At 42.3% G+C, this 15,280-nt stretch overlaps 1 protein-coding gene across 6 annotated transcripts in view; it reads left to right on the top strand.

Moving 5' to 3' along the window:
* Positions 1-15,280, top strand: part of vit (vitrin) — a 166,863-nt gene that overhangs the window by 128,125 nt on the left and 23,458 nt on the right. For all 6 annotated transcript variants that reach the window (XM_051919377.1, XM_051919380.1, XM_051919379.1 and 3 more), the window contains 2 exons: positions 12,798-12,863; positions 14,276-14,423. In XM_051919377.1, the coding sequence (XP_051775337.1) occupies positions 12,798-12,863; positions 14,276-14,423 (214 nt within the window). The remainder of the gene's footprint in view (positions 1-12,797; positions 12,864-14,275; positions 14,424-15,280) is intronic.

The raw sequence follows: 15,280 nt of genomic DNA, 5'->3' as shown, positions 1-15,280 counted from the left end.
ATTTTATGTATTTTTTACTGTGTGGAGCTTTTGCAGAGATTGAGGGATGGGTAGAATGGCTGTCTTGAGGTATTTCTGTACACCACTTAGACTTTATTGTTTTAGAACATTGAATCCTGGTGGATTTAATTTTTTTGATATTGATCAACGGGAAAAGACTCTTCAGTGTCAAAATGAAAACAGAGCTCTGCAAAGTGGTCTAAATGAATTGCAAATCTAAAACACAAAATACTCACCCCTTGTTTTTTCTTGATTGAGTCCGAGGTGACCCTTCTCTCCTCTTTATCCTCTTTATTATGTAGACCTTAACAAAATGTCTCTGGTTCCATACACGTAACACTCTTGTAGGTCCTGCCGTTCAGCACCCACCCAACACATCTACAAAGTGAAAGAATAGGCAGAAGGGAGCCACACTTTCAATTAATGACGTATATTATATGAACAGATTATAAGGAAGCAGAATGCTATTAGTGTTAATCACAAATCAATTCAACCTGATAGCGCTAGATGGGTACTTTTAGGTGGCCCAATAGCTTGTAGTTACATTTGATTCTTCCTGGTCAGCTCATCATCTGAACAGGCCCAAGCAGCCTGCCTCTCCCAATATGGCTGCTAAGTCAGAGTTGTCTTCTCTTCATGGAGTACTGGGAAGAGAGAAAGGCAAAGTGACCAACTTATACCATTCCTATCTCAAAACCTGGACAAATGGGAGCGGGCAACTCCCTTGGTTCATCCAATCATGTTTCGTCACAACTGGACCAATGGGGCGTCATGATAAAGAATGGCCAATCGTATGGCCCTGCTTCACACCAGCTAGCTAGTTGTTGGCCTTTCTGCGGGGGGGTGGGGGGTTTGTAATGTCAAAACTGATTCAGCTTTACTAAACTGGTCCAATGCCATAAATTACACTCCCTAAAGCTTGGAGGGAAGAAACTTACAATGGCTTATTTTCAGAAAGCTGCTTCCTTCTTTTTAATAACTACTAATTCCTAAATGCCCATTTACAAATAATTGTCAAACTCTTGTACATAAACGTCTACACGTAGAAGTGTGTGTGTGTGTGTCTGTCTGTCCGGCCCAGAAGTGAGAGGTGAAGTCAGGGTAAGGGCTCCACCTCTGAGGATACACAAGCGAGGCCAACATGTCGGCAAAACATAACCTCCAAAGAAAGTCACTAACTTAGCCGCTAATACAGAAGCCAGGTGAACACATCTGCAAAACGAAATCACCGAAGATAGATAGACAAAGTCGCTTAGTCGCTAATACAGAAGTGAGGCGAGCACACTACCAAAACGAAACCACCGAAGATAGATAAAGTCGCTTAGCCGCTAATACAGAAGCGAGGTGAGCACATCAGCAAAACCGTATCCCTTTTACTTTTCCTCCCACTGCTAATACACAAGCGAGACAAATACATCGGTAAAACAAAACCTCTGAAGAAAGAAAATCGCTTAGCCGCTAATACAAAAACGATGTGAGCACGTCAGCAAAACGAAACCTCCTAGGAGAGAGACCCCCAGAGTAATTCCTTTCAGTTACCTGACATCTCTACATTTCAATTTTTTTTCTGACGACTTCAATAGTTTCTAGGACCCCAGGCTTTTTACAGCATGAGATTACACAGCTATATTAAATATTAATCTACACACCCCCCACTTAATATGACATCCCTAAATCAAGAATGGAACAGCCAACTGGTTTTGCTAGTTCAATGGAGATCATCTGTCTAAGATTTTACTCAATTGTGGTAGAAATACTCCAGCTGTGGTGAGTTTGTATGGTGGCCTAACTTACACAATGAAGACAAAAGAACATGCCAAGCAACTCCGTGAAAATGACAAGTAAGGAGAAGGAGATAAGAAGATATCAAAGTCCTTGCACAAATCTTGGAGTCTAGCGACGTTAAGAGATAGATCAAGTATGGCACAGCTGTGAATGTGACCAGAATGGGCCTCCCACCAAAACTCCGTGACCATGCAAGAAGAAAACTTGTGTCCATCCTCGGACTTGTGCTTTCAATCCTCTTTCTCACAGAGTTGCTCAGAGTGGTGTTCTGTCGTCATTGTGTAGGTCCAGCCACCACCTTCCACATTCAGGGGCTTTCAGCACTACAATCAATTAAAGCAGACGGGTGACCTCCATTGAACTAATTCGGTGACTTCTAAAACCAGTCGGCTGCACCAGTGAGGATTTCATGGTGTCATATAAAGGTGGTGAATACTTATTTACGCGATCGATTATTTGGTCTTTCATATTTGAAATTCATTTAGATCATTTAGCAGAAATCTGTTTCCACTTTGACATTACTTTTCAGTGTCAAAAGAGCCTGAATAGATCTGCTGGGGTTCGACGCTGTGCAACAATAAACTTCCAATGGAGTGAATTCTTACAAAAGGCTCTGCAAGCAGCACAATTACAAACCTGTGAAGTGCGAGGCGTTTGCACTTTTAGATCCACCGGAGGCCAGAGGCAGAAGCACACAAAAGGCCGTCTTTCGTGTCGGGACAGGCAGAAGGGTGTCTCCGTAATGCTGTCATATTTCAAGTGTTTGATTAGTAAAGCACATGGCCTTCCACATTCGGATTTGCATTTGATTGATTTAATACGCAGAAGGTAAAGCTTCCCTGTGTCGCCTTCGTAATCCCATTTGAAAGGCTGGCGCTGCGGGCGCTTGAAAGCCAGAGTTGTGTTTATTGAGCAACTCGGGCAGAAATGCTGGAGGCAACTATGCACTGGATCTGGGCTTTCCAAACGTTTTCCTTGGTGACACCCCAAGGACTTTCCAATTCAACACGCCAGCCTAATGGGCCTGCGTATTTACAAATGGAGTTTGCTTTTAGAAATGGAAACGAAAAAAACAAACAAACCTGCGTCTGTATTTACAAACTCCAAGCAAAGAGTGGCTCATGTGTGACTGGGAAGTTTTACAGATTTCACTGTTAGGCTCAGTGTGAGACAATTCAGTTCCCATTTCTTCATCATGCATTTTTCAACTTTTGTGTCTGATGCCTTTATGCTTATGACACACTAAACACAAAGACGTCGGGCAGTTCTCATCACCACGTCACATCGGTCCCATTTACTTAGATACTTCTCACTGTATATGTGTAAGCGTTCCACTACTCTGCCAGGCTTAGTCCACACTAATAAGGATATACTTTTCATTTTGATAGTTTTCCATTCACATTTACTGTTTTAGGTCGGTTTCTAAACGTTTATCCTCCACGTGATTGAAGTGTTTCAAATTATGAGGGGAATTCGTTCAGTGGATCGAGACTGTGACTTTAAAATGAGTTTATCAAGAACACTGGGACACAGTTGGAAACTTGTTAAGGGTAAATTTCACACAATCTTTAGGAAGCTTTCATTTACACAAAGAACCACAGACACTTGGAATAAGTGACCAAGCAGTGTGGTAGACAGCAGGACTTTAGGGACCTTCAGAACTCAAAATGAAGTGGAGAGGACTGGCGAGCTTTGTTGGGCTGAATGGCCTGTTCTCGTCCAAACGTTTCTAACGTTCACACTGAAAACGCGTACATCCTGCCCATTAGGCACACGTGGCTTATCAGTCAAGTGCAATATCTGAAGTATCAAAAGGACACAAAACAAGCCAAACCAACTTCTTTGTCAGGACACACCCTGAATCACCACGTTTTTTTAAAGTGTTACCTACGAGTACAAGGTTAGCAAATCTTTGATAGATAGATAGATAGATAGATAGATAGATAGATAGATAGATAGATAGATAGATAGATAGATACTTTATTAATTATTTTATTAATTAATTATTTGGGATATCTAGACTGGGAGTCCAGCCAAACCAAATACAGCAAAATAGTCAAGAGTTTCAAGGTGCAGTACCTGTGAGCTGATGAAAAGAAGTTAGGAGAGGACAGTAAAGATGAGACCACAAGGGGTCTTATCAGAACAAATTGAAGTCACTGGCTGATCACATGATAATTAGATGGCGGCATTTTTGAAGAAGTTTCATTTTTCCCATCCATACTGACATGCGAGACCCATCATTATTTTAAATTTGCACAATTTGGAAGTAGTGAGAAGTCAAGCAAAATGACAATTTATTGGCTAACTAATATGCAAGCTTTCAAGGCAACCCGGGTCCCTTCTTCAGGCAAGATGTAATACAGAAACTGGAGTTCCCTGTTTATATACACAACTAGGACAAGTAACAACATTGGAAAACCTTTAAGTGAGACATCTTAAATGGAAGGAATTATTAAGGATAAGATTGAGAAACACCTGGCAAGGATGGGAGTTATTCTGAAGAGTCAGCATGGGTTCAGAAGAGGGAGGTTGTGTTTTACTAACATGCTGGAATTCTATGAGGAGGCGACAAAAGGATACCATCAAAGTGGAGCAGATAATATTATTTATCTTGACATTCAGAAAGCATTTGATAAGGTGCCACATGAGAGGTTGGGCATCAAACTAAAAGAAGTGGGAGTTCAGGGTGATGTTTTTAGATGGGTGCAGAATTGGCTCAGACACAAGAAGGAGAGGGTGATGGTGCTAATGTTAAGAGCGGTGCTTCACAGGGGTCAGTGCTAGGGCCACTGCTATTTGTAGTATATATATAAATGATTTAGATAGGAATATAAGTAACAAGCTGGTTAAATTTGCTGATGATACCAAGATAGGTGGATTAGCAGATAATTTGGAATCCATTGAGTCATCACAGAGAGACTTGGACAGCAGACAGGCTTGGGCAGATTTGTGGCAGATGAAATTTAATGTCAGTAAATGTAAAGTATTACGCGTAGGAAGTAAAAATGTTAGGTTTGAATATACAATGGGCGGTCGGAAAATCGAGAGTACACCTTATGAGAAGGATTTAGGAGTTGTAGAGGACTCAACACTGTCAACTGGCAGACCATGTTCAGAAGCCATTAAGAAGGCTAACAGAGCGTCAGGCTATATAGCACCATGATGTGTGGAGTACAAGTCCGAGGAGGATATACTCAAGCTTTATAACACACTGGTGAGGCCTCATCTGGAGTCCTGTGTGCAGTTTTGGTCTCCAGGCTACAAAAAGGACATAGCAGCACTAGAAAAGGTCCAGAGAACAGTGACTAGGTTGATTCCAGGGCTACAGGTGACGAGTTATGAGGAAAGATTAAAAGAGCTGAGCCTTTACAGTTTAAGCAAAAGAAGATTAAGAGGTGACATGATTGAAGTGTTTAAAATTATGAAGGGAATTAGTGCAGTGAATTGAGATTGTGACTGGAAAAGGAGTTCATCAAGAACACACGGACACAGTTGGAAACTGGTTAAGGGCAAATTTTGCACAAACATTAAGGGTTTTTTCTTTACACAGAGAACCACACACGTGGAATAAGCTACCAAGTAGTGTGGTAGACAGTAAGACTTTAGGGATTTTCAGAACTCGACTTGATGTTTGTTTGGAAGAAATAAGTGGATAGGACTGGCGAGCTTTGTTGGGCTGAATGGCCTGTTCTCGTCTAGAGTGTTCTAATGTTGTTAAACGTAAACAATTAATAGACCTCTTCAAGCTAAGATTCATTTAGTAAAAGAGGAGAACAATGTATAGTTAAGATCTTTGGACAGTTATCTCTTGCCTGAAGAAGGGGCCCGAGTTGCCTCAAAAGCTTCATATTGTAATCTTTTTAGTTAGCCAATGAAAGGTGTCATATTGCTTGACGTCTCACTACATCCATAATGGCTAACACGGTATGACACCCTAGGACTACACAATTTGGAAAGCATTTTTGAAATGGTATGTTTTGGTGGTCAAAACAGTGTGGATGGAAAACCAAAATGAATTTTAAAAAGCAGATGCGTTTTCAAACGTACGAGGGGGGACCCAAAAATAACCGGAATTTTGTTGTTGTTAGGTTGGTACTTGTAGTACGTGGTTGGGCCGCTAGGGCGATCTAATTACACTCCTCACAAGTCAGTCTGCCAAGTGCCATCAGTCTGGAAGGTTGTGCTTGTGTTCAGTGAATTTTTTTGTAAAAGTAGGTTGCGCAACAGTGTGAGAAGGAAACGCCCTGATTTGTGGGAGTCGGGCGATTGGTTCTTTCATCATGACAACGCTCCATCTCACACTGCTCTCAGCATTCACCAATTTTTGGCAAGAAACGGTATGACAACCCTGAACCACCCACCCTACTCACCGGATTTAGCTCCGTGTGATTTCTTTTTGTTCCCTCAGATGAAAAAAGACTTGAAAGGAAGGCGTTTTGCTGACGTCGAAGAGGTAAAACAAGAAACGACCAGAGCATTAATGGGCATTACTTCAGACGAATTTAAAAAATGTTTCGAACAATGGAACAAACGGTTAGATAAGTGTATTTCTGCCAATGGAGAGTACTTTGAAGGAGACTAATTGTAGTTTGTACAGAAAATTAAATTAAACACGTTTTAAAAATATTTTCGGTTATTTTTGGGTCCCCCCTTGTATGTATGGACAAAGTGTCAGTGGTATTGTCTTTAGTAAAGTGGACAGCGTTCTGCGTCTTTAGCTTCACGTTTTCCAAATGTTTTTTTCTACACCCCCTCCCCCCCCTTCTTTTGGACCTTCATGTATGCGAAGCACTGATTTTTAAATATTTCCCTGGCACCCTGAATGTATCCTCATCTGACTTGGTCTTTAATGCGAAGATCCCTGACTTATTAAGTATTCATCACAGCAAGCGAAAGCTAGATTTGGTTCTCATTAAAGACCATGGACAATAACTGACATACTTCTGATTTTCCTTTCCTTACACTGGGCAATGAAGATTCCTGGACACTTTTGGATGTATCTTATGGATTCTGGTCTGCTGATCCTACAGAAGCTACCTTTAAAATTTCCTATCACATACCATTTTATTACAGTTGCCTATTTTTGTGATTTCTTCTCATAAGTGTACAATGTAAAAAGATGAAACAAGAAGAGAAATGAGTGTTGGGGGTCCCAAAGGAAGCCCTGTTTAATTGAATTTTCCACTGGATGAAAAGGGAAATAAAGCACACAGGCGCTAAAAATGGATCAGCAGTCTGCCATAGAAATAAAAAGAAAAGGTAACACACTCAGATTCAACGTCTTGGATGGCTACTGACTTAACACACAATGCCCGAAACAATAAGGCGTAAAGAAAAATAAACATGAAACCAACCTGTATTACATCTTTACTGTAACAGTTAAGGGGGGAAAAGGGAAATGGAGTTCAGTTCAGTATGTCATGCCTTGACCATCTGCTCCTACCCGAAACAATTGACGGGCTGCTGATGGGTTGGGTCAGGCCTTGTACACTGTATCTACCATCCTCTTCTAAAGACTTATAATCAGTTCTTTATCTTTTTAGACGACAGCAATTAACACGTTAAGGCTGTCAAGACAATGTTTGTCAGGATTTTGTAAGTCTAAGTCAGGTGGTGGCGCAGTCTGAGCTGGGCCTCATTCTGTTTGCTCTGTCATTGTGTCACTTTGTGCTGTGGCCAATAGAGGGCGCCCCAACCCGACACACAGGCAGGTGCAGGAGGCACAAGTCCAAGCGCACTGATTTTATTTTTATTTTTCCCTCGTGGGAAACGCCTTCCTTGTTCCCCACCAGTAAGACACATTTCTAGAAAACACAACACTCTTTCTCTTTGCCTTTCTTTTCTTTCCTTTGTCCTCCACTCTTCACCGGCAAGCTTCATCTCCCTCTTCCCGACTCTGGCTCCCCGAATAGTGTCCACTGGCCCCTTATATAAGGCACTTGGAAGTGCTCGGTGATGGACTCCTGGCAGTACAGTACTTCCAGGCGTGGTGGAAGGGCTGTTCTCCAGGGCTCAGCGTCTGCTTCAGCACTCCTTAGCAGTGCCCACAGACCCCCAACGGGGCTGTATAATAATAATAATAATAATACATTTTATTTATATAGCGCCTTTCCCATGCTCAAGGCACTATCAAACTCCAACTCCCATGGAGCCCTGCCGGAATACGGCTGCCACCTAGCGTTTCGGGGAGGTAATGTTCTGGCCATGTCTCCTTCCCTGCTCCTTCCGGCATGGAGGCGTCGTGGCTGGGAAAAGGCCCCGGCCATCCATGACAGTGCACAAGAGAACCCCACTTTTGTGAAGGGCAGCACTTTTTAGTTTCACTCTCTTTGAAAACTGACACTTTAATCAGTGACTTTTACACAACGGTGCATGAACCACAAGTACCTCATGCTCTGCAGACACAAAAGTAGAAATAATAATAATAATAATAATAATTTTAAAAGGTAAATACAAAAACACAATGTGTATGCATCTATGAATATCAATATAGGTAGTCGTTGACTTAAGACCAAGTTTGGTTCCAACGGACCGGCCGTAAGTCTGGATGTAAGACGGACTGTTATACAGTATGTATTTAAACCTGGCCGTATATTTAATACTAAGTCTAAGTCATATTGTTTGTTTGATATCCTTTTTTATCATCATTCTTAGCACATTGTGTAGATTTTCTACCGTTATTATTTTTTACTAGTGACAGCACACTGCACGATAACGTGCTGTGAATACACTTGACTTGAGCATTCCTAGTTTTCATACTCTGTCCCTTTACATTTAGCATTCGTTTGCTCCGAGGTTGATGCGCTTGCTGCTTCCTGAGCAGATCTTCTTTTCTCCACCCTAGCGGCCCGCTTCTTCTCTTCCTTCTTCAACATCTTTTCACGTTTAAACTGTTTAAGTCAGTGTTTGTGTTGCAATTACTTTGTATGTTTTCTTTCATTTTTCACTTAAGCTGGCACTTAAGTCTTCAATCTGCCTCAAGAGTGATTTAAGATATGAAGACGTAGGGGAAGTGACGGTAAAGGTGGTAGGGATGAGAATGGCGCCCGTACACATGTGCCACACGGCCACCCTGCTGGCTGCTGCCGAGAGTTGATTCTACAATAAAATAAAATAAAAATAAAAAGAGGAATAACCTTGGAGGTCAATCACCACCCCAAACGTGGTTAGTAGACGTCACATAGTATATGTGTACTAAATTTCAGGTCAGTAGTTCAAACGGTTTGTGAGCTACAGGGGATTTAAAATCCTGGACAGATAAACGAACAGCCAGGGTGGCGTGTTATATAAGAAGATGTTTTATTATTTTGTTTCATTATTACTGTTGATTGCATGGGTGCTGAACCTTTAACAGCTTCACAAATCCTTTCTTTGTCTGTGTGATGTTACGTCATCAGTGTGAGCCTCTCCCAGTGTGCATTGTGTTAACTGTGAGAGGAGCAATTGTACCGACAGAGTATGAACACTCGTAAGTTCAGTGTGGTTGCATTACCCCTTCATGGCGGTTCACACAAAGAGGCACATCATGAGTCTCAATGCAGATGCTTCAGAGGTTATCTCGAATCAAAGCCAAAGCGCAGCAGTACAACACGTGCAGCGAACACTGGTTACAATGGGATAACCAAGTCACGTGCGATCGCATTTGCCTACTTTCCTCCCTTATACTGCTTGATCGCCTTCATTTTTGTGTCAAGATCACTTATCTTTTTTCGTGTAATTGTAAGACAAATGTTACTGAACGTAGTCGAAACCACTGCAGGTCAAGATGAACGAGCCACGGCATATGGAGCTGGTGTGGTTTGCCTGTGAGACGTGGTAGTAGTCGTAAATCAAATGGTCGTATGATGCATAGGACGAATAAGAATATAGGAAAAATATTCTTATTTTTAATAATACTTTTTCATTTTGACTTTATATAAAAACAAACAAAGCTGCAGTTGGGCCTTCACATTAGCCATAATTCAGATATCCAAATATTATTTTTGACTAATATGAAGGCCCAAATGAAGTTTTGTTTGTTTTTATAGAAAATGAAAATGAAACAAATTAACAGCGTTACCTTTGTGACACTCCTCAAGCAACAGCACACCACCATAGGTGTCGTGACACCCAGCTTGAAAACGCTCCACTAGACTGTCACGTGGAAGGGCCTTTTAACCGCAGTTGATACAAAAGACACTATATAACCCAATAACAGAGATGAATAAATCACAAAGACGGGTTCGGACAATGACACAGTGGTTGACCCTTCATTCTATGTTCAGATCTCCACGTTGTCACAGTCTCTGTGGTGCTTCTCCTGTCTCTCTGTGGATTCTTCTTCCATGAATTATTGATGTGGATGAGAGTGTTTGTCCATCTAAAAGTTACTGTGTGCCCCGTCCATCCTGATGCTGCCCATATAGATGTTGACACCTTACTGCTACTAATCAATGGCGTCTTTACTATAGTGATGAGCAAATCCTATGGAGCTCACTTCACCATAAATTCAGCAGAATTGCAGAAATGTTCGGGAACCTCACCAAACTCCGTGAAATGCATTCAAGTCAAAGAGTAAGGGGGAACTAGAGCAGTCTTAAGTGGATTGTGTTGGTGCAATAGGCCATGGAGTCTAGGGAAGCGTCTGCCAACTATGCCCGATGGATTACTGGGGCCAAAAATGTGACCTGAGCTATTAGGCAGCAGTGCTAACTACTCTCAAACAACAAAAGACACACCTAGAACAGTAAACACAAATAAAGTACAACAAATGGCCACAAACGGACAATAAATAAGTAATCATTGCACTTCCAGACTTCCTTCACAGTAGACTTTGGCACTGCCACAAACTGATGGCACTGGACTGGCTTGTTCCATTTTTGGATTTCCAAACTGTCTGTGCAGACGCTTCACACGTTTTTCTTCCATCGAGAAGATTATAACACCTTATAAATATTAACAAATCTTTTGTTGTTCTTATTAATATTTAATTTTATGTACTTTTTTGTTTGCTTTGACCTGTAACTGCGCAATGTGGCTAATTATGCATGCATTCAGCTTGCATACAGAATAAGCCATGCTGCGCAGCAATGCATGAATGAGCGCAAAGAGATCAGTGTCACAAATTCTGTGGGTGCTCCTCATATTCTCATTATGGTCTGCTAACGTACCTCTCCAATGACAACACTGCACGATTTCTTTATAAACACATTGGGAGTAACAGATCGGGTGGTGACATTCTGCTGACATAAAATGTGACATGGAGAATGCTTACAGTATATGTATTCATGAAAGTTCTGTGCATGGCTGCTACACCTCTGTGATGTCATGCTGGCCACACGGCGAACTGCCAGGCAAACTTTCTGTGAACACAGTAAACGGTGAAGGCAGCGTACTCACTGTCAGCAATGCTCTGGTGAATTTCACTAATCAGGGCTAGACTTTACATTAATTACAAGTGGGGCATTACTCATATCCCCCAAAAATGAGAAGTAATAAGTTTGCATCAATAGTTTAACACATCGTTAACAATTGAAAACTCCACTTCATTGTCATTTTCAGATTTGTCCAGTTCTCAATGATATGCTCCATTCAATTATTATCTAGAAGAATATTTCTTTTTGGAGTTGGTGCGTGGTAATGCCAGCCAAGTTACATGTTGCTTGGTCGGCACTTGGACCCTGCTGTGTCTCTGCCATAGCTTTGCTCAGTGTGCGCGGGTGCAGCCTGAACGTTTCGGTTCCACCTTGAGGCTTGAAAGCTTGAGCCCTTTTAAGCAACTCATTGGTTGATTTTTTTATTTTTTGTGATACATTTTAAAGAGCATAAGAACTTCTACATCTCACTATTTTGGAGGATTTACCACAGGCGAGATTGCGTTGGTTTGGACATGTGCAGAAGGAGGGATGCTGGGTATATTGGGAGAAGGATACTAAGGATAGAGCTGACAGAGAAGAGGAAAAGAGGAAGGCTAAGAAAAGGGTTATGGATGTGGTGAGAGAGGACATGCAGGTGATGGGTGTAACAGAACAAGATGCAGAGGACAGGAAGATATGGAAGAAGATGATCCGCTGTGGCAACCCCTAATGGGACCAGCCGAAAGAAGAAGAAGATTATTAATGGTGTTAATTACTTATGATTTTGCATACTGAACCAAAATTGGAAGTTTATGAATTGTGACACGTGAAACGATTTGTTCAATAAGAATTTTCTGCAAAATAAATGTCGTTTTATGACCAGTGGAATTTGTGCTGATAGCACCTGTAAAAGAAAGAGAGGACAACGATAAAGAGTTGGGCTACCAAGATAGCCACCCTGTATAATTGGATGCTGCAAAAGTCAAAAACACACAATTATTGCGGAGTCGTCTCTGCAGATAGGAGTTCAAACAGAGCCTCTGGCTTTCAGCCCTCCCGGCAGGAAGAGGCGGGTCCAGGTGAGTGGACACCAGAAGTGACATCAGAGGTGTTCCAGCTGTCAATCATCCGCACTGCAGTGGGAGAAAAAGAGAACGCTTTTAAGACACAGCGCCAACCCCTGGTGTGGCAGTGGAATTACACTCACTAGAGCCCTTCCCCTAAGCGCATGTGTGTGGTACACATATATTGGTATTTTATCTGCAATCTTTCTTTCCATGTGCAAAAGCACCGGAAAATTGATTGTGGTGCAGAGCCTGGTCAGAAGGGGTGCGGATAGTGAGCGATTATTTGCAGACACTTGAGAGGAGTCTCTTTCTTGCAGTTCTTCTGCTACACACATAAAGGAGTGCAGCACACCACCATTTTGAAGAGGTGATTGGTAGTCTGCCTTTAAGTAACAACCGTTTAGTTTAAGAGATATTTTGAGTTTGCACAGCAGGTGTGTTCACTTCTCAATGGTCACTGACGAGAACAGGCTGGTCCTCCAGGTCGGCCACTAAGGCACATTAACAGCAGCTGAGAGGTGGCTGAAGGGTACATCTGAATGTTACCGGTCTGCCTCCTGGGCTTCGACTTTTCTCGCAGCTCTCTAACTGCCTGATTTCTTTAAAGGTTTTCCTGCAAGAGAACAAGACTCAGCCCCTCAAGCTCCGGAGCCCGCGTCGCAGGGCAATCCAAGTAAGTATGCTGCCTTTTCAGGACACGACGCACGAGACACAGTCATTAGAGTAGTGACAGCCCAGTCATGTCCAGCTGAACCTCCTGAAAGCGAGGGCTTAGATCTTCCATGGGCGTGTTGCTCTTCTAAAGTTGCTGACTCCTTTTCTCAGGGTTTCTAATTTTTGTGCATACTCTGTGGCAAAAAATAAAGCATTGCATCAAAAATCATGAAAGCTATCCTTCGAGATCCATGAAAGTATGAAATGTTTCTAAAACCACAGCGAAGAATAGAAGTGGGTTAGGTGGTCTTGTGAGATCAGTTCTATGGTTGGTGATTCAAATGACTATACAGTATGTTGGTCATAGGCCCGGCATCCCATGGCCCAGCCAACCATCTATACGGAGAGGTAAAGGAAAGTGTACAGTTGGCATCCCAAAACATCTCCGACATGCGCCATTCAATCATTTCCTAGTCACGTGTAATCATGCACTTCATGTCATGGGACAATGGAGGTAGGCAGACAGGCCTCACATGATATGTTGTGCAGTAATAATAATAATTAATAATAATTCATTACATTTATATAGCGCTTTTCTCAGTACTCAAAGAGCTATCCATGATGGGATCTCATGTGTCTGCTGCCATGCAGTCAAACTGCTCTTAACAGGCTGAACTGGGACAGACACCAAACACCATGACATCTGTTGTGCAGATTGTAACAATTTCCTGACGTGTAAATCTTGTGGACTTTATCCTCCATAAAACAAAACAGCTGAAACATGAAATGAGTTGGGAGTCCCAGATGGGAAAGACCCTGCTTATTTGCTGGGTTCTGGAATTGGGTAGCGAATGTGCTAACTAGTGACTAGTGCTAACTAACTCAGACAGTTGTGGCGAGCGCCCTCTTCTATGCGGTGGTGTGCTGGGGAGGCAGCATTAAGAAGAAAGACGCCTCATGCCTGCACAAACTGGTGAGGAAGGCAGGCTTTATTGTTGGCATGGAGCTGGACAGTTTAACATCTGTAGCAGAGCGACGGGCGCTCAGCAGGCTCCTATCAATTATGGAGAATCCACTGCATCCACTAAACAGTATCATCTCCAGACAGAAGAGCAGCTTCAGTGACAGACTGCTATCACTGTCCTGCCTCCCTGACAGATTGAGGAGATCGTTCCTCCCCCAAACTATGCGACTCTTCAATTCCACTCCCCCATTAAGCGCTCCATGGCCGCATGTCTTTCCTGTCTCTCCACACCTACACTACAAATCCGAGTAGCTCGTCTGCCTTTTTAAATATGTACTCCTCCATTTTGTCATTGCTCTGTGACACAGGGGGACACACAGTTTTTTTTGTTTTTTGTGAAAAGTGTTAGCCTGCGGTCAGCCATCTTTCGGCTCCTATCATTAGCTTATTCCTTTTGTCTTCTGCAGAGTGCAAAGTGGACATCGCGTTCCTGATGGATGGGAGCTGGAGCATTGGAAAGCGGCGCTTCAAAATTCAGAAGGAGTTCCTGGCGGAGATTTCTCAGGCTTTGGATGTGGGAATAGCAGGGCCCATGCTGGGTATCATTCAATACGGGTATGGAATAAAGGAAAGTGCTACCCCCTGTGTATCCAGTGGTACATGTGCACATGGTGCATAAACGACTCTGGTTTTACTGTTGTTTCACTTTAAAACATGTTTTAGTCTTCCTCATGCTTCTCTTTACCATTCAAAAATGTTTTGTCTTGTCTTGCTTGTGTGCCCACTCTTCTGCACTGACTTGATATTACTGGCACAGTGTGTCCCACAATGATACTCCTGCAGATTGGAGAACAGGTGGTGGTCCTGTGGTGCAAGGTCTGGAGAACAGGCAGGGAGTAACATCACTTCAAGTCTACAGTACCCCAAAACGGACTTTGCAAACCATGCAGTATTAGCAGAGACACTACAATGACAGCTTGACTCTTTTTGAAAAATGCCCACCGCAACCACCAATGAAAATTAGCACAACACTGACCTGTTATAATGGCCTTCCTAGGAATAGAATCAATATGTGCTACACAGTCAATGTCAGAATATTTGTGATTATGATCCTGCTGACTGGCACGGATGCTGAATTCATTTGATGTTTTCAAATAATCGTGCTTACAATGTCTTGATTGTTTTCAGGACTCTGGGTCACAGTTATATATTTCAACTCCAGTTATCAAACACTCCTTAAATTTCTCCCAGTCCAAATGCATTAGCTCAAAATTCACCTTATAACAATGGATGTGGTGAGGCTTCATTATCAGTTGTCCATGTTCTGTAAACCCACCATGCCCAGACCTTGCTTCATAGAGAAGCAAGTGGATTCAGCTGACCCATCCATAATTCCTTAGGATCTGTTAATTCACCCACCCTCTCTCTTTGATTCTGCATTACAATTCCTTCCATGATGGCAACATTTTCTT

Source organism: Erpetoichthys calabaricus, chromosome 15 (genome assembly GCF_900747795.2).
Source record: "Erpetoichthys calabaricus chromosome 15, fErpCal1.3, whole genome shotgun sequence".
In the NCBI taxonomy this organism is placed as follows: Eukaryota; Metazoa; Chordata; class Cladistia; order Polypteriformes; family Polypteridae; genus Erpetoichthys; species Erpetoichthys calabaricus.
This window is presented reverse-complemented; position numbering and strand designations above follow the sequence as displayed.